The sequence below is a fragment of the Elephantulus edwardii genome, unplaced genomic scaffold, assembly GCF_000299155.1.
Source record: "Elephantulus edwardii isolate Elephantulus edwardi_28Jun2011 unplaced genomic scaffold, EleEdw1.0 scaffold00176, whole genome shotgun sequence".
NCBI classification, from domain to species: domain Eukaryota; kingdom Metazoa; phylum Chordata; class Mammalia; order Macroscelidea; family Macroscelididae; genus Elephantulus; species Elephantulus edwardii.
In genome coordinates, this window is record NW_006399926.1 from 2,038,074 (window position 1) to 2,058,471 (window position 20,398).

General features: G+C 42.2%; 1 protein-coding gene and 1 pseudogene across 1 annotated transcript in view; one reads left to right on the top strand and one right to left on the bottom strand.

The window, feature by feature from the left end:
- Positions 1–17,766, bottom strand: part of SYT11 (synaptotagmin XI) — a 24,619-nt gene extending 6,853 nt beyond the window's left edge. Inside the window, exons 1-2 of the mRNA XM_006895780.1 lie at positions 17,539–17,766; positions 7,718–8,544 (exon numbers count right to left, since the gene is read on the bottom strand). Coding sequence (XP_006895842.1) covers positions 7,718–8,544; positions 17,539–17,572 — 861 coding nt within the window. The 5' untranslated portion in view covers positions 17,573–17,766. The remainder of the gene's footprint in view (positions 1–7,717; positions 8,545–17,538) is intronic.
- A 1,453-nt stretch (positions 17,767–19,219) lies between these two features.
- On the top strand, positions 19,220–20,358 carry LOC102859089 (annotated as a pseudogene).
- The last annotated feature ends 40 nt before the right edge of the window (positions 20,359–20,398 follow it).

The following is a 20,398-nucleotide window of genomic DNA, read 5'->3' on the forward strand; positions in this document are numbered from 1 at the left end:
AAAAAAAAGTACAAAACAAAAATCTCAGAAAACAGCAAAATTCTGTTACTGTACCTTTCTTGATTTTAAACCCTTATTCTACTTGCATAACTGCTTGTTTGTCTGTGAAAATGTTTTACATGAGCACAATCAAGTGTTTAGGGTTTCTCATTTTTCTCAGTGTTATCTATAATTTGTTATGGTTTACATCTTAAATGCCTTTGTATAATCAATACAATACAAGCAGGCATCTTTCTAGTATTCTCTGCTTTTATCCTAGATGCATCTGACATTAGCAATGATATCTCTTATGCTATGACCTCTTTTGAATTCAGCTTGAATTTCTGGTAATTCCCTGACACTGTTCAAGTTATTTTTAAATAATCTGCAGCAAGATTTTAGATGTTTGTGATATTAATGATATTGTTTGATAATTTACACATTCTGTCGAGTCATCTTTTTTTGGAATGTGAACAAATATGGATCTCTGGCAGTCAATTATCTTCTATGGTCACTAAACTGCCTATTTCTTGACGGAGACTATTGAGCATGTCCAGGAATGCATCTGTTTCCTGAAGCATCTAAATTGGTATCCATCAATTCCTGGGCCCTTATTTTTTTGCCTATGCCTGCAGTACAATTTGGAATTCTTTCAATACTACTGGTTTTGATCATACTTCCTGGAATGGTTCAGTGCTATAAAATATTAATAGCCATTAATAGTAAATAGATGAAATTTCATTCTTGGGGTCGCTATGAGTCATCTATGACTCCACGGCACTTAACAACACAACTATTAATACTAAATAGATGAAATATTAAATACACAATTTAAAAATATACCTCAAGGTGGTTGTTGTTAGGTGTCATCGAGTCACATATGACTCACAGTGACCCTATGAACAACAGATATGAGCCCTATTCTATCCTGAGCCATCCTCATCATCTCTGACACACTTGAGCCCATTGCTGTAGTCTCTGTGTGAGGGTGTAAGTGAAGATGTAATTTTAAATATGAAGAGATTTGTTCATAACAATACGCTCTAGGATTATAGAGAGTTTAGGGGCCCAGTGGATAGGGAGTTGCACTGCCAATTCAAATGTGGATAGTTCAAATCTATCAGCTGCTTCTTGGGAAAAAGATGAGCAATATCTGTGCAATTTACAACCTTTGAAAATCTACATGAGGATTAGTTACAAGTCAGTTCCAACTCGATGGCAGAGTGAGTGATCAAATTATAATTTAGGTTTTCTGATTATTAGCTTAAAATTCTGTTCCCTAATTACCCATTACATCAAATTATTCCGAGTCTAAATCATCATTCCCCTTGTCTAGTTCTCTGGAACAGTAGACAATTTCAAGTTACCTATTAAATAATTTTCTCCCTTAAAATCACTCCTCATGCAAATGTTTCCATCTGATTCCCTCCTTTACCTTCAGTCATTTCACGTGGGCAGGATGCCCATCCCCATTCAGGCGCCTCTTTGTGAAGCCCAAGTCTGCAGCCACAACACCACATGAATACCATCAGCTTCTTTATGAAAGGCCAGAGTTTAACTTTCCCTCACTCCCCCTCCCCTTCTTTTTCCATCCAATTCCCATTCCAAGTAGCACTTTCAATAGCTCTTTTAGAAGAAAGAACCACTGAAGGGCTGGGAGAGAGCTGTTTCCCAGCCCCTTGGCCTAGTGAGGCAAAGGCCCTGTTGGGGGCAGGCAAGCAGAAGAACAAGGGGTAGAAAAGGTTTTATCCATGCTTGACAGAGCATGGAGGCTTTGCTCTCACAGTGTGGGCCCCTTTCTGCTCAGTGGAAAAGAAAGGAGTAGTGGTCCTAAAGAATACACCCAGATGAAGGAACTACTTAGGTGAGGAATGTCTATTTTCTGAGAGTTGACACAGCCTCCACCAGAGGGATTTTGTAGGCAGAGTCCTTGCATTGTGTGGTTTCGCAGACCCTCCATTCTCTCTCATGGGGCCAAAAGCCCTATGTGTCACTTACACCCTAAATCACAACCTAGGGGGAAAAATGGAGCAAACCCCTTAACCACAACTCCCTTCTTTCCTCCCAGCCGCACACATACATAACAACTTTCTTTATTGTTTTGGGGGAATTGACATTCTTTTTTTCTCTTTCCTTTTCCATTTCATCGTACTGGATGACCTCTAAGGTCCCTTTTAACTCTGAGATTTTAGGAATCCTGGCATGCCCATGGACAGTGTCCCAGGTCATCAACACCAGACGGGGAAACAGAAAAACAGAAAATGGTTTGGAGAGCAGTGGCCTGAAAGATTAGGAGAAGTCAAACCTCTCTCTATTGTCTACTTTTTAAACCACTTTTCCCCTCATTGTCTCTTCTTTCTAGCCCTCTCAACCCTAACTCCTTTTGTTATTTATCATGGGAATATAAATTCATTTACTTTCCATTTAAGACAAATATTAGAAAATAAAGCCATCATCACTAAAAATAAGGGGCTGGGGGAAGCAAATCTAGTTTTAAAGCCTAACTCAGATTTTGGGTGGTTGTTGTTGTTATGTGCCGTCGAGTCGCCTACGACTCATAGCGACCCTATGTACAACAGCCCTAAACTCCGCTCTGTCCTGTGCCAATTGCACTGTCGCTGACACTCCCATCCCAATTATTCCAGTCACTGAATCAATCCACCTCAGAGAGGGCCTTCCTCTCCCGCGCCGTCCCTCCACCCTCCCAAGCATGATGTCCCTCTCCAAGGAATGGTCTCTCCTCACAACATGTCCAAAGTATGTCAGACGGAGCCTCAGAATCCTTGCCTCCAAGGAGCCACCCGGTTTAACCCTTTCCAGGACAAATCTGTTTGTTTTCCTAGCAGTCCATGGTATTCTCAATACTCTTCTCCAGCACCACAGCTCAAAGGCATCAATTCTCCTTCTATCCTCCTTGGTCATTGCCCAACTCTCTGATGCATAACAAGTGATTGGGAAGACCAAAGCCTGTATCAGATGCACCTTAGTCTCCAGAGAGACACCATTGCTCTTCAGTACTTTGGAGAGGTCCCTAACAGCAGACTTTCCCATGGCAATGCACCTTTTAATTTCCTGGCTGCTGGTGCCAAGACTGTTGACTATGGAGCCAAGCAAACTAAAGCTGTGTACAATCTCAATCTCTTCACCATCCATCCTGATGCTGCCAATTGGTCCAGTGGTGAGAATCTTTGTCTTCTTGACATTGATCCTCAATCCATATTGTAGGCTTCAGTCCTTGGCACTCTGCAGCAGGCGCTTCAGCTCCTCTTCAGTTTCAGCAAGCAGGGTTGTGTCGTCCGCGTAACGCAGGTTGTTGATAAATCGTCCACCAATCTTGACCCCACCTTTCTCCTCATAGAGCCCAGCCTCCCGGATAATCTGTTCTGCATATAGGTTGAAAAGGTATGGAGATAGGATGCATCCCTGGCGTACGCCCTTCCCAATTTTGAACCATGCAGTGTTCCCTTGCTCTGTTCTGATGACTGCCTCCTGGTCCAAGTATAAGTTTCGCATTAGAACGATCAAGTGTTCTGGGATTCCCATTCTTCTGAGAGTCAGCCATAGTTTGTTATGATCTACACAGTCAAATGCCTTTGCATAGTCAATGAAACACAGATAGACATTCCTCTGGTATTCCCTGCTTTCAGCCAAGATCCACCTAACATCAGCTACAATATCTCTAGTACCACGACCCCTTCTAAACCCAGCCTGGACTTCTGGTAGTTCTCTGCTGATGTGCTGTTCCAGTCGTTTTTGGATAATCTTCAGTAAAATCTTGCTTGCATGTGAAATCAGTGAGATTGTTCTGTAGTTTCCACATTCTGTTGGGTCACCTTTCTTTGGGATAGGAACAAATATAGATCTCTTCCAGTCAGTTGGCCAAGTGGTCGTTCTCCAGATTTCTTGGCACAACTTGGTGAGCAAGTATCTGCTATTTTAGAGGGGAAAGAGGGGTAATTTCTTCCCATGAGATTTACAGCCTCTGAAAACCCACTGGAAGGTCAGCTATGAGTCAGTTCCAACTAAAAGGCACACAACAACAACAATATCCACTGTTTTAGAGCCTATACTTTGATCTCCTTTCACTAATAATCAGGGGTTAATTTTTAATACTTCTTGTATCTTACCATATAGTCATTAGAACTAAGGTAGCTCTTACAAGGTGACCCCATTGGCCTTCCCAATACAACTGAGGGGGAAATTGAGGCCCAGAGGGGATAACTGCTTATCCAGCGTCATACATCGAAATGGAGACAGAAATGAGGAACAGTCCTGGGCTTTCCCACGATACCACACTGTGGTAAAGGGAAGGACAAGGGATGAATTTTCTACAAAAGGATAGGAAAATACAATTGGTACAGAGCCAGGGGTTGTCTAGAGAAACAAAATTTTCAACAATCTCTGCCGAGGAATCTTTGAAAGAAAATCATCTGGCCTCACACTGTAAGAGGATACCATACATAAATCAGGAAAAGCTCTTTATAGACAACGTGAAATGGTCTAGAACAGCTCTAGTCAGTATTTGTCATGGAGTGATGCAGAAAAGGGTAAGCAGTTGGCTATGGGAGGAAGGACTTGCAGTAGCCAATTGGAGGCTGCTTTGTAGGGAATCAGAAGAATGAGTGAGTAAGGAGATGCAGCTCAAGGGAATAATGGGGGAAAGGGTGATAAGGGCTTGTGAAGCCTGGGATGCTGTTCAACTGCCAGGTTCCTGTCAGGGGCCTCTCCCAGGGAATAGGCTGTTCAGAATCCCAGCCCTGGATAATCCCTCCTGAAGGGAGTTAATAAAGTGGAAAGAAACTTGGCTGTTGCTAAGAGGCCCTGGCAGTTTAGAAAATGCCATTGTCTGTGCTCCCTGCCCAATGCCTTGGCTCTAAGGCTGTTTATTCCCTTTCCTTGCCAATTTCTCTCCACTTAGAGTTCAGCATAGAGCCATCCTCTATCCCCAGGCTTAGGCTGTGAGTTCATGACCTTCCTGGAAGAGTCCAGCTAACTGGTGGCTTTACTGAGATTGAAAGTGTAGAAAAGGGCATGTATGAAGAACTCTTCCTAAAAGGAGGGTAGATGAGGGCAAGGAATGGGACACTAGAACCTTCGAGGGGGGGATCAAGAAACAAGGAAGGTAGTTTGTAGAACTTTGATGAAAAGAGATAGGGAGGAGATGAAATGGCTCACTACTGAAGTTTCTATCCATGCAGTTTGCATTCAACCTGAGAGATGCTATAACCTGAGTTATGTTGGACTAGGATATCTCATTGTATCCTAGCACTGAACCAGTTAGTGCCTTTATGTCCTGACTAAATACCTCTAAAAGTCTTCCAAGTTTTGAGGAGCGAACTGGCCGGGGTGTGGCGGGGGAACAGGGAGAAAAATGCAACAATGAATGAATGGAAATCCAAAATTTCTGTAAATGTTCATTAAAATTAATTTTAAAAAAAGTCTTCCAAGTTTCTAAACCTGAGTGTGCTGTATGGCAGGAGGAGTTCAGATGATCAATGGTGTGACTGGGCTCACAGCACAGGAGCAGGTGAAGCAGGGACGGCAAGTACACAGGCCAGAGGAGAACTGCTTCCTGCCTCCTCTCTCAGAGCTGCCACTGTACCGTCATCAGACAAACCTTATTCCTAGAAGCTCACTGCACATGGGGAGCCTCTTCTGACAAATACTGACCCTCTTGCTTCTCCAATGAAGCCAGCTTGTGCTCACAGGTAGAAAATATCTCAAGGAGTAAGTATGGCATGCATAGGGAGAGCTCTTTCTGAGATGTTTGCAGTTGGGTTTTTTGTCACCCTGATGCCCTTTCTGAACCTCCTACTTGCTTCTCTACTAGTTCAAACTTCCCTTGTCTTTTACCTATTTCTCAAAAGAAAATAATATATAAACCAGATATATCTCATGTTTGTTATTGTGTACTGTAGAGTTGGAACTGACCCACAGCTGACCTCCTGGTGGGTTTTCAGAGACAGTTAATCGCATGGGAGGAGACTGCCCATCCTTCTCCCATGGAGTAGCTGGTGGATCCAAACCTCATGCCTTCAAGATTGCAGTGCAGCTTCTTGCCACTAGCCCACCAGAACTCCCTATGACTCACAGAGCTTAAACTTTATTGATAACAGAAAGAAAAATAATAGTAATAGAAATTATTAAATGCTTACTATGTAATTTATGATATAAATGCATCATCTCACTTTATAAGAAATTAAGCTTTAGAGAAGTTGAACAACTTGAACAAAGCTACTTTGCTGGTAGAATCTGGATTAAATTAAAAACTTGCAATTAACCTTTTATGTCATCCCTTACACAAGGAATGAAACCCTAAGTATAAAATTTCCACTTCATAGCACCTACTATACTCACTATACAATAATTGTCAACATTTTTTTCTCTTTTTCCTTGAGTAGAATGAAAGCTCCTCAAGGGCAATAATATGTCAGATGTATTAGCTCAGTTGATCTTCAGAACTCTGTATGGTAATATTATGAGAAATTGGAATGAAACTCTCATTGTAAAATTTCAACATATTCACAGCATATACTACACTCATTATACAGTAATTGTTGTTGTTGTGTATTGTCGAGTCGGAACCAACCCATAGCTGACCCTCCAGTGGGTTTTCAAAAGCAGTAAATCACACAGGAATTGACCAGCCATCTTTCACCTGGGGAGCAGCTGGTGGATTCGAACCATGAGCCTTTGGATTGCAGCCCAAATTCTTATCACTAGGCCACCAGAGCTCCCTATACAGTAATTACCAATATTTTTTTTTAATTTTTCTCCTCAAATAGACTGAAACTCCTCAAGGATAATTATATTCCATATGTACTTCTTGTTTGCTCTTCAGAACCCTATAATGTAATATTACCCTCATTTCACAAATGAGAAAAGAAAGCCTCCCTTTAGGGAGGTAGTATGTATCTTCCATTTAGTCAGGGCATAAGAAGGGGTATGTCACATAGCTAGAAAGTGGTGAACTAGAAAGTAAACTCAGTTTAAACCAAGAGCCTGAGTGTTTAACCACAATACTATAGCCCTCCAGTCATGAAAGAATAAATGAACCAGGAGAGGTGGGGTGGAGACACATTTCCTATACCTCTGAATTATAGCTCAAGATGCACTGTGGATCCAGATGGGAGAGAGGATGCTGGATGGAGGGCATTTATTCTCCTTCAAACACGGGGGGTGGGGGTGGGGAATGGGGTGTCTGTGGTCAAAGTTCAGGCCAGGGTAAAATGGCAGAAGGCTGTGGCAAATCACTAAACTATATTTTTTAAAAAAATTATTAAAGGACACACTTATAACACCCTACTTTTAGGTTTGGGATTGGAAAGAAAAATTACTGTACTATATTCATCGTTTCTCAGCAGTGAGTAGTGCGTACATAGGTTGGTTATCTGAGAAAAGATTAGCTCTCATAGCCCTGATATGAAGGAAAGTCAAGGAGCAGTAGAATAGAATGCTTCAAGCAAGACAGCAAAATGAATGTAGTGTCAGGACACTAATTACTAAGTAAAATTTTGGAAGCTATTTGCTACCCTTCCTCCTGAAAGTGGCTTCTTGGAGAAGACCTCACCTGCCAGGTTCTTCATCTTACTCTGACCACTGGTTAGTCTTAATAGCTAAGAGTTTTCTCTCTATACCTACTTTATCACCCATCCGGCCCCTATTTCCCCTTCTATCCCTCCCTCAAAGTATTATCTCCCCCAACCTGCTACCCATCCCCAACAGGCTATCTCCTCACCTGGATGTTCCTCTTGATGATGTCCCTGGTCAGCTGTACTTTGCCTGTGCTGGGATCTACCCCAGCCAACGGCACCATGACCTCCCCAATGACATCATCCCGGGAGAAACGGTCAAAGCTGAGGACAAGGAAGTGCAGCACCAGGTCCTGTAGCTGGCTGTATGGGATACCATAGAAGGTGAAGGTCTCGTCAAACACAGGATCCAGGGTCTTCCGAAGCACTCTGGTCTTCACCCGGTGCCGCTTGTCAGGAAGGATGGTCATTTTGATGTAGGGGTCAGAGCCCTGGGTCTGGTCATCCATCACTGGCAGTCCATGGGCCTCCTGGATTGTCACTACCAGAGCTTTTTTCGGAAAGTTATAGTCCACTGAGAAGGTTAGGGATCCCAGCATGACGTCCTCCTCTGGAGATGATGGAGAAGTGGTTTTGCTCTCCCCAGGGGTCAGGCTTGCTACAGGGCTCCTGAGCTCTTCTCCATAGTCTACTTTAATGGGAAGTTGGTCTATACAAGATCCAGAGTTAGGCTGTCTAGGACTCTTGTCTCTCCCCAGCAAGCCTGCTTCTGCTGCATCCACCAATAGATTCCCTCGTCCACCTTCCCTCCCAGGGCCGTCTTTGTCTCTCCGTACCTTAATGATTTTCTTCTTGTTGCTGAGGGTCTCTGGGTATATGCTGATGCCTTTGAGCATGTGAATGAACTTGTAAGGTGGGGTTTTGTGCTTTTTCTCTGCTTGTTGATGGCAGCATGTCCAGACAAAAACGGTCACCGAGACACACACCACCAGCACAGAGGCCCCGATGAGGCCAGCTACCACTGGTGACACATCTGCAAGTGGAAAGCAGAGATGAATCAAGGCAGATAGACTCTAACCTCTCACCTAAGTTCCTCTCCTTAGCCCCTTTGCCAGAGCTTCAGTAATTCACAGCCTATCTACCCCTGCACTCAGCCAAAGACAAAATGTGCTCATTTGAGCTTTGGGTTTGCCCCTTTCTTGGCTGTTCGTATCCACCAAATCCAGATTGTTTCTTGTCTCTAGAAAGCCTTCCCTGAGGTACCCCACATGACTCACTGTTCTCTTCTTGAACTTCTGTCCACATTTATGGACTTATATTGTTCATACTGATTTGTGTTTCACATAAAGCTTCTATAAGGGTTCTAAGGTCACCTTTATAACACAGGAACCTGTTCATCTCAATTGTTATATAAGGCCATGAGGTGTGTCTTTGGTTGCAGAAAGATATTTTTCAGCAACTAGCACAGAATTTATAAACGATGGACAGTACTGACTGATTGACAAGGCAGAATGGAAGGATGTGGAATTGAGCATAGATCGTGTTTTGGTAGGGTGCTGCTCAAGAGGGATATGACTGGGGGTGGTAAAGAGAAGACCTCTGGGCATACATACTTTAAAAATGTTTCACAATGTCTTCATTTTTTTCAACTCTCAAGTATTTAAAATTTAAGTATTATGAATAGAGGTGGTATAAAACATCCGAGCTTACTGAAATGTCACCTTTCCAGTACAGTCTTCTCTTACAACCCTACTTAAAGGTGCAACCTTCTCTACCTCTAACACTCAACCAAACTCTGTTTACAGACCTTATCACCATCACACAAACACACACATACACACCCCCACAGAGCCTTACACAAGCTCATTGTCAAGGAGTTGGTTCCAACTGATAACAACCCTACAGGATAGAGGTTTCTAAGGCTTTGAGACACTTTCCATAAATTTTTTGTAAACCTCTTGAACTAGAATGCTGGATATTTCTTCTGCAGAGTAAGCTATGGGTTTAAGCCAGGGCTTTTGGGTTGGCAGCCAAATGCTTTAATCATCAAGCTACCAGGGTCTATATGTATATCTTTTTCTTTTTTTTATGGAACATATATTTTTTTACAGCATATTTTCCTATTTTAATTTTTTTCCCATTCATTGTTGCACATTTTCCTCCCTGCCCACCCCTCCCCCCAGTTCACTTTTCTCTTTGAAATCTTTTTCTTTTTAAAACTATTTATTCTATTTTCTCTACTCTAATGTGTTGTTGTTATTAGGTACTGTCGAGTCGTAGATGACTCATAGTGACCCTATGAATGAAAGACCTGAGCATTGTTCATAGAGTTTCCGGAGGCAAGCCATTTCAGAAGTGGAGACAGGGATTTTTGTTTATTTCACTCATTACTGTATCCTAACATGTAAGACACATCAAACCAAAAACCCACAGCCACTGAGTTGATTCTAAGATTCTGATTCATAAAGATTCTCCACTGAGTTTTTGAAGTTGTGATTTATTTATTTTTATTTTCATGAAACCTTGTAAATGTTCATGGGAGAAGATGACTTCATTTTTTTGCTGTGGAGCAGCTGGTGGATCCAAACAGCTGACCTTCAGTTAGTAGCACACTATACCTTTTAAAACGCAATCCCAAAGGCAGGTGATTTGAATCCACCAGAGACTCCAATGGAGAAAGAGGGGCAATCTCCTCCTGTGCCAGTTTGACGGTACCCAAGGAAAAAAGAAAAACAACAACAAAAAAAACCCCACACGGTGGGGGGGGGGGAAGGGCGTGTGCGGGGAGAAGGGTGCAACAATGAATGAATGGAATTCCAAAATCTCTGTAGATGTTCATTGAAATGAAAAATAAACAAACTAAATAAAAAAAAACAAAAACAAAAACAAACAAAAAAACCCACACAACAGTCTTTTAATACATACTGGTTGGCTAAATTACCACCATAAGAGCAACAGATTTTCTTTCCTCCCCTGTCTCTAGTCTTTCTTTTCCCATACAAGTAGGCTCCTGAAACAGATAATTTAGACTTGGGGTTTCTCCCTCCCTCATATTCTTTAAAGTCAGGGGGATATCGCCATAAATGAAGTAGACAAAATCTCTCTTCCTATAAAACTTACCTAATGAGAAGGGAGGAAATGTGTAAGAATTTTATAGCAAAAATAAAGGTACTTCACATCTTAAAATATAGAGTAATACCATGTAGTTATATCTACTTCACTAATTCTTAATATATTTAATTTTAAAACAAATAGGCCTAAATGGTGGTCTGAGGGGAGATAAAATAATTCTTAATCTAAGTTTTAAGAATTACTTCACATTATTATATATCTTTCTCATCAATTTATGATGAAATGTTAATTAGTTTTCAGAAATTAAAAGTCACAGTCTGTCAGATGTGAAATGTGGTATATATTAAGCATTCAGTGAATAAGTTAGTACATTGAAAACAGCCATCACATCTTAGAATAAAGAAGATGAAGTCAATATGACTACATGAGGTAGGAATAAATGTAAAATACTTATTGAAGGCTAAAACCTCATCTACATGTATAAGGCATTACTTGACAACAGTTTGTGAAAAATGACTTAGTGGTTGAGGTGACCTCAAGCTTGAACTAGAATTAGGCTAATGTCATCTTATACTAAGAGTTTAGTATTTGGAACACAGGAAACTCAAACACATTGCTGTTGGGTTGGAAGTGACTCATAGCTAACCCTCCAGCAGATTTTCAGAGGCTGTAAATTACATGGGAGATTACCCATCTTTCTGCCATAGTGCAGTTGGTAGATAAAATTGTGTATACATTTTTTACATTTCTATCAGGTATCAAGCTGGAACTCTCCATGAATCAAAGAACTCATTGTAATAGGCATCATTACTATGGTTTATGTTGTTGTTGTTGTTGTTGATTGCCATTGAGTCAAGCACAACTCATACAAAGTCACATACACCAGAGTTCTTACTCTACATTATGGATAATGTACACTAAACAGAGTAAAAACCTTGAAACCATAGTAAATGAAGAAGAACTGAGGGGAAACTAGGAATAATAACTGACTTTAATTACTTATGATATTTTAGTGGAAGAAGGTCTGACATGATCTTACTTTGGAAGGCAGGACTAACACCTAAGCACACAAACTACAGGGAGACAGATTTTGACTCAATAAACTGTTTATGCGCCATCAAGTTGCCTGCGATCAATAGTGACCCTATCTATAGCAGCTCTGAACCCTGGCCTATCCTGAGCCAGTCTCACTAATTCTGACACACCAATCCCCACTGCCCCAGTTTCTTCTTACACCTGTTACCAAACCTGAGGACTCAGTTGCCATATCTGTTAGTGAAGGAAGAATATGGCAGTTGACCCACCACCACCAAGCTTGATCACTTCCTGAGAAACTTGATAACATCTAAGCTGGTCATCTTGTAAGAGTCTGAACTTGGAAAAAAGGTGCTAAAACCTAACTTAATAAACACGTCAAATTCCAGAAATACCATCTTAGTCCTCCCCAGGATCCCTATAAAAAGGAAATCCCCCAAACTGCCCGCGCCAACTTGGATCCTGTCTGCATGCCATGTGGCTGGGTCACTTGGCGTTCCTCTCAGAGCACGCAATAAAGGCCTGTTCGTTTCTTGGGACCAATTCCTTTCTTTATTTCTTTCTCTCGCGCCTTGCACTCTTTTTTTATATCTAATAGTTAGTCTACTCTTTGCTCTGCTGTACATAGGGGTTTTGAAGGCCTGTTATATTTTGGAAGTGAATGGCCAATCCTTCTTCCTAGCTGTCTTAATTTGGATGCTTAGTTTTAAAAAAATATCTAACGGACAAGCGTTTTACCAAGCAGATGAAAAGACACTTCCTTTACAGATATAACCAATACATCAATGCAGTGAGTCATCAAATTATTACTCAGTAATGCAACCACATTACTCTTTATAAAGTCCAGCCCCCCAAATGATATGTTCTGCATATAGATTGAAAAGATATGGAGATAGATGCATCCTTGATGTACAACTTTCCTGATCCTGAACCACACAGTGTTTTCTTGCTCTGTTCTGACTATTGCTTACTGGTCCAAGTATAGGTTTTGCATGAGCACAATTAAATGTTCTGCGATTCCCATTCTTCTAAGAGTCAGCCACAGTTTGTTGTGATCCACATAGTTAAATGCCTTAGCATATAGTCAGTGACACAGATAGACATTCCTCTGGTATTCTCTGCTTTCAGCCAAGATTCATCTAACTTTGGCTGTGATGTGACATGGCCTCTCCAGGATGAGATGAATTGACTCAGTGACTGGAGAAATGTTATTAGGTCTGTCAGAGTTGGTGAGATTGGCTCAGGATAGGGCAGGGTTTTTTTTTAATTTTTTTTTATTTTATTAAGTTCAATGGACATTTACAGAGATTTCGGAGTTCCATTAATTCATTGTTGCACTTTTCTCCCCGCTCACCCCACCCCCCACCCCCAGTTCGCTCTTCTCTTTGAAAAGAAAAATTCCTTCACTGGTATTCAATTCCCCCTGTACACCCCCACCCCCACCCGGACTATACTCCACTCTGCAACCCTCATTCCAAACTCTTAAGATAATCATAATGCCCTAAAATATATTACTTTTAAACTATTCTCTCCTTCATTGGCTTCAGTGCAGTATACATAAGTTATCCAGTTTTTCTCAGTCTTACCCCCACCTTGATGTCAGCCTCATTCTACAACAGTGGCAGATAGGGCAGGTTTTAAAGCTAACGTACATAGTGATGCTATGAGTCACAGGCGACTTGATGGCACATAACAACAATGAAACCAACAACCTGGAACAGGACATACAGTATGGCATGAAGGGAGAGAAGGAAGGAGGGATAAATCTGTATAAATGAATTATTGAAAAACCAAGTCCTTATACACTTTCATTCAAAACACACAAATAATAAATTGTAACACCAGAAAATAACATTTTAAAGTTATTACTTGAGCTGTCTCACCATGGCCCAGGTTGATATGAGGAAGTAATCCTTCAACTGAAAACTTTTTTTTTTTTATAAACAGTAAGATTTATTGAGCTGTATCTTAGTACAGACGCTGGGGCTTGTCCATGGTGCTCTTGATATACAAAGCTCGAACATTCTGCCAATTCTTCTTTAGCAGTGAAACCAGAAAGTTGACAGCCAGGTGGATGTTGTAAACAAGTTCATCATCTGTCATCTTCACATGGCCAACAGCCATTGCCAGACACAGGACCTTTTTCATCTGGAATTTGATGGTGGACTTCACCTCATCTACTTTTGCCACCATGTTCTCATTGTGGGTCAGCAGAGAAGGGAACTTGCCAGCCTTATTCAGCCCTGGACCTAGAATTCTTGGGATCTGCTTGATCAGGGATTCAGAGGCCAAAAAGGCATCATACTTCTTGGCCAGCTTTTTGACCAGTTTCTTATTCTTGTTGAGTTTTTTCAGCGCTTCGATGTCCATGTGGGGGATATCCACAGCCTTGGCTTCATCACAGTGCTGCTGATCCCCAAGAACACACACAGAGAACTTGGGGCGTGGGGTAGACTTAAGCCTGACAGTCCCGAGAAACGCTTGTCCTTTTGAGGGTCATATTTCTTCAAACTGATCTGCAGCTCCACAGTCTCCAAAAACTTTCTGCGTTTGCGCTGGTTCCCGTGCAGAACTTCCCGCACCGCCTCGTAGAGGGTGTCGCGAGAGACTTTGCTGCTCATGGTTGCTAGCGCCGCAGTAACCGGAAAAGAGCTCAACTGAAAACTTTTAAACAGGTATGATCACTGGTGGTCTCGTCCGTTCTAAAAGATATTTCCTCCATGAAGATTAGACTAAAACATCTCCCCGAGAACAGAGAAGACACATCTTTAAAAGATGATTTTTGAAAGTCAGAAGAGGGCAAAAAAGGAAAGGGAAGGGGAAAAAAAAGGAATTGTCTAATAAGGTAGATAACCATTACTAACAAACCAAAGCAAAGTGACCATGCTCATGGACATACTGAGTATATTAGGGAATAGTCTTCAGATACGGAACTCAAGTGATCTTATCTGTTGAGAATAGCACTGCTAACCCAGAGACCATGCTAGTCTGGAAGTCTGATTCAACAGTGCTGAAGGGAGAAAGACAGGCAATCTCCTCCCAGGTGATTTACAGCCTCAGAAACCCAATGGAGGGTCAGTTATGGACTAGTTCCAACTCTATGGCAGTCAATGAGTCTTCAGAATCATTAAAAGAAGTGAGGGCTGTCAGGGAGAGGTTTCACAACACAGAGAAGGCCCTGTTAGTAAGCTTCTTGAGGGCATGACAGGAATAGCATCCTGTTTATTTTTCAGTCCCTCAGAGTGTCATGCATTTAACAGGAGTTCAGTAAATATTTGTTTGAATAACTGATTAAATAGTCAATAAAAAGGGCACACTGTGAAGAACAGCTCTCCATTCACTGATCAGGAAATTTCTTGCATATTTATTGCTATTGGTAATCAAAGCTGAACATTATACCTTGAGGGGAAAGCAAAGATCTGCCAAGAAAGATGGCTTTTTTGAGAATGCTTGGAAAATATGTAAAGGCCTAGGTTGGGAGATATTTGAGCCATCTTTTCAGCTCTATCATGTCTTTGTTCTGATCTTTAAGGAACCATTACTACTTACAATGCATTTATTTTTATTGATACAAAATGGAGGTAGCAATAAAGAAAGAATCTAACCTCTTAGGAAGACAAAGAAAACAAGCGAGACAGATTAATCCACTTGGTGATTAATTAGGTACTTTCCCTTATTTCCCACTTACTTCTTCATTTTATTAAAGGTTACCCCTTTTCTCCCTACACTTAATGCAGTGAACTAGTAAAATAATAGATGATGAATCTCAGATCCTTCTATCTTGCTTTAATGAAAAGCCTGGTGAGAAAAGGAAATTGGAACTAAAGGCTGAAGTTGAATATTATAGAATAGCTATAAATTGCAGTACTCTGTGCTCCTTGCTCCCTTTGTCCTCCAAGGTCATGGACAATTGAGAGTTGGTATGAGGTATCTCTCAAGCTCTATAGTGTTACATAGTTACAATGAAGTATTCCACAAGACATACATGGAAAGGTCAGGAGTGGAAGGCCTTTGCACAGGAAACTGCATATAATAGTCTAGAAAATTTCAAGGTACATCTGAGCATATCCCTCTGACCAGACATATTCCTGACATTTCCTTTCCTAGATTTAGTGTTTCCCCTGTCAACTAGGCTACTGCAATGTCAAAGAATGAACTTTGGCATCAACCAGACCTCAAATCCTCACTAGATTGCCTGACTTTATTTAAGTTAGTTTATCTCCCTAGGCTTCAATTTCCTAGCTGGCAAATAAATGTACATATTTATGATAAATAAATATATATCATATATATCTAACAAAAAGATATTTGTAAGGATTAAATAAAATGCAACATGTAAATATATGGTGCAATTTCTTTTCCCTCTTACATTTACATTTCCACTAAAAGAAATCACGATATTATATTCCACATCATTTACTTTTCCAAGGAATTTGGAAACGCAATTTGAGAAGGTAGGGAGGGAAAAGGTATAAAAAGAAAAAAGAAGAGCAAAGATAAGCATTTAGACATTCAAGGACCACAAAAGAGACTTCTCATAAAGAACTTTTGGACTCAAAAGTATAGAGATGCAGAAGGTGGGGTTTAAGAATGACATAAAATCAGGATTTGGCCTTTAAGTGGGGAAAAGTAGCCAATTAGTGTCAAGATCTGTTGTCTGAGCATTTTGCTCTGTCTGACCTCTTCTTGCTAATATTGAGGGGATGCAAGATCCAGTTGGCTGGATTGCATCCCTATTTGATTTGTTAACGTCTAGATTCTTAAGAAATCTAAGGGTTAGAATCTCTTAAAGGTGATGAAGGAGACTTAGGCTTTCCCTATCTTAACTGGAACATAACTGAGGGAAAAAGAGGGATAATTTTCTTTTTTGACCAGGAAATTGAACCACAGGAAGTTGATTGCTCCCCTATCACATTTTGGAAGATTGCCCTAAAGAGGGGGAAAAAAATCTTGCTGTCAAGATTTTCTTCCTCACCTTGTTCCTTATTTTCTACTCCACTCTGCCCTAGAGTGTGTAACTGATCTTAGAACCATAGGGCTGGGTCTGGGACCAGCAGCTTGGAGATGACGTAATGCTTTCTCTGGTACACAAAGCGGCCTCCTTCGGGCTCGGCCTCTCCCGCCCCTCCCCCCACCCTGGCCTGGATAGGGGCCCTGCCTGCACTAGCGCGGGTGAGTCCCCCTTTTTGAAAAGCCAGCCCCAGGGAAACAGGGAACAAAGGCCCTGGAAGGAGAGCCGAGGCGCTGCCAGGAGGCCCAGAAATAGACATCACGTCATCTCCCAGCCCAGCAGCGCCAAGCGCCATTTGGTAGCAAAGGATGGACCCCACCATTACAATGCAGAAAGGAGCTTGCAGGGCTCACGTTGCTTTCTAGCTCCAGAATCCGGCTGACCAGCATCCTTTTGCTCCCTTCCCCCGCGTCGCTTTTCCCCGCAAAGCCATCTTCTTTCCTGGCTGCCAGCCACACATCCCACAGTCTCTAAGCTGCCATCTTGATGCCCCATCCTCCTTGCCACCACCATCCCCTGCAGCCCTGAAAGGTGGGAGGGGGAGGAAGGGGCACCGCCCTGGGTGCCCCAAACAGGAGGACTCGGGTTATCCCACCTTCCCTCCTTCAGAAGGAGGGGTTCACGTCCTCCACACGCTGTTTTTCACCTCCAGTAGTGCTGACAGTGCACCATACAAGGTTTTAACATTCCGGTTTACTCCACCCTCCGTGTTGTGACTGTGGGTTTGCCAGCCTCTGCAGCTCAAGTCTAAGTGCTGTTCTACTCAATATTATAGGCCTGCTTCTAGTGGAGCTAGCTATCATCTGCAAGCGTTAGTCTGGATTTCACTCCCTGCCCAGGCAATGGGCCTCACTGTGGCTATGCAACGGCTCCGACTACCCCAAAATCAGTCTGTCAGACTCTACTTACCAAAGCTAGGTCGGATATTAGTGATCTCAGCCATGTCGTATTCGGAGGCTGTTGCTATGTTTTTGCAGCAGTCAGGCAACTCCGGGAACCCTGGCCAGTTCAGGGTCAGCCGCAATAGATAGCTTGGTGAAGGGGAGGGGAAGGTATCTGGTGGACGCCTCTTGCGACTATCAGAAACCTGGCTGCCAGCTGCGGTGCTCTCTTAAGATGCTCCAGGGATGCTCTGAGCTAAGGACGCAGGTGCAGCTAGACTGGTCCTGATGCGAGGTAGGCTCCGCCTTCTTCCGAACAGCCCTCGGCAGAAGACTCCGCCTCTTCCCGAACAGTTCCGGAAGGCTGGACCCGCCCCTTTCCGGAAGATCACCGGAAGGACCGCCCTCCCACTGCCGGGATTTCCACGGAATGAAGGCCCGCCCACTGATGGACTGGTAATCTGTAAAGCAAAATTCTGGATCCCGGAGTAATAATTGTATTTAGGTTATCATATGAGATCCTTTACATCTTTTTTATTCCAATTCCTTAGGTGTATATGGCAACATAATGTCCTGGATAAGGGAAAACGTAAGATTTTTGGGGAAAAAAATTCTGTATTCCCTGGCTTTCAGTATTAACTATCGTTATTACTTTTTCTTTTTTTTTTTTTAGTTTTTCATTATTTCTTACTGGTGTTCCATGGAGGGTTTTTTTTTTGTTGTTGTTGTTTTTCTTTTAATTAATTTTAATGAACGTTTACAGAGACTGGATTCTCTTTCATTCAGTGTTGCATTTTTCTCCCTGTCCCCTCCCGCCCCCCTTATTACATATTTCTAAGGCCACTAAAGTTATTATGGAGATTTTCTTAAACTCCAGGAATGCTGACTTTACTATTACACTTGACTTATACTGCAAAACTGATAATTTACAAAAAGTAATTTAACTGTACATTTAAAATAGTATAATTTTTCTAGTATATAAACAATGTTTTAAACAAAAAAGACCAAGAAAGATTTACTCAAATAACTTTTTAAAAAACAAAAAAAAAAAGATTGAAGATGCTGTGTATTTCCAATGAGCCTGAATTGTTTAGTGCTATTTTTAAGAAATTTAAAATTTGGGGAGTTCTGGAGGCCTAGTGGCAAGAAGCTGCACTGCAATCCCAGAGGCACAAAGTTCGAATCCACCAGATACTCTGCCGGGGAAGGAGGGACAATCTCCTCCTGTACCTGTCAGATCTGATTTGACGGTACACACAAATAAGAAAATAAAAATAAAAAATTTTTAAAAAATTTAAAATTCAAATTCATTGTCATCTAGTTGGGACTCATAGCTGACTCTAATGGGTTTTCAGAGGATTTAAATTCCATGTGAGGAGATTTACCAGGTTTTTCCTATGGATTAGAACCTCCAGACTTTGAGTTGGTAGTGTAAATCTCTATCCAGTAGGCCACCAGAGCTTCCTTGCTAAGAAATAGATCTCATTCCTTCTACCAGATAAACAAACATAACTCTCAGTAAAGCAGATCTGTGTATTCTGTAACGAAGTCTTGTCCTGGAGGCATAGTGCATTATGTGTTGGGCCTCAAACAGAAGTTGATTTGGATTCACCAGCTACTCTTTCGGAGAAAGAGGGACGTCACCTCTTTAAAGATTTACAGCCTAGAGAAGCGGAAGGAGTGGAAGCAGCTGCAAGCGCAACAGCAGGATGAACGCAGATGCAGACCCCATGGTCATTGTCTCCGCGGCACGGACCACCATCGCCGGAGCTGTCATCGTAGAAGTCCTGAAGAGGGCCAATGTGGCTCCAGCTGATGTGTCAGAGGGCATATTTGGACATGTTTTAACAGCAGGTTGTGGGCAGAATCCTATACGATAGACCAGTGTAATGGCAGGAATCCCCTACAGTGTTCCAGCATGAAGCTCTCAGATGATCTGTGGGTCAGGCCTGAAAGCCTTGTGCCTGGCGGCCCAGTCAGTGGGGACAGGAGAGTCCAACATTGTGGTCACAGGAGGCATGGAAAAAATCATGAGCAAGTCTCCTCACATGGTCCACTTGAGAGCAGGAATAAGGATGGGCGAGACTCTTCTCCTCAATAGCATACTCTCTGATGGGCTCCCAGATAATATCACATGGGCGTTACAGCTGAAAACGTAGCCAAAAAATGGAAAGTCAGTTGGGGGGAACAGGATAAAATCGCAGTCATGTCCCAGAACAGGGCAGAGCGTGCTCAGAAAGCAGGCCATTTTGACAAGGAGATCGTACCTGTGTCGGTATCTTCTCGAAAAGGTGTTACTGAAGTTAAGACTGATGAGTTTCCTCGACATTGGAGCAACTTAGGAGACATGTCCAAGCTCAAGCCTCACTTTCTTTACGATGGGACAGGAACAGTCACTGCAGCTAATGCTTCAGGCATAAATGGTGCTGCTACTGTGGTTGTGATGAAGAAGCTGGAAGCTCTTCATCATGGGCTGAACCCTTTAGCACGGATTGTGTCCTGGTCATAAGCAGGTGTGGATCCTTCCATTATGGGAACAGGACCAGTTCCAGCAATAAAGCAAGCTGTTGCAAAAGCAGGTTGGTCACTACAGGATATTGATGTATTTGAAATCAATGAAACCTTTGCAGTCCTCTCTGTTGCAATAGCTAAAGAACTGGTATTAAGCCCAGACAAGATCAACATCCAAGGCGGGGCCATAGCCTTGGGCCACCCCCTGGGAGCATCTGGCTGTCGGATCCTGGTGACCCTGCTCCACACCTTGGAGAGAACTGGAGGGACCCATGGTGTTGCTGTCCTGTGCATCGGGGGTGGGATGGGTATAGCAATGTGTGTTCAGAGAGGATAAAATTATTCTGTTAATTAACCACAAACTAATCCTGCACTTT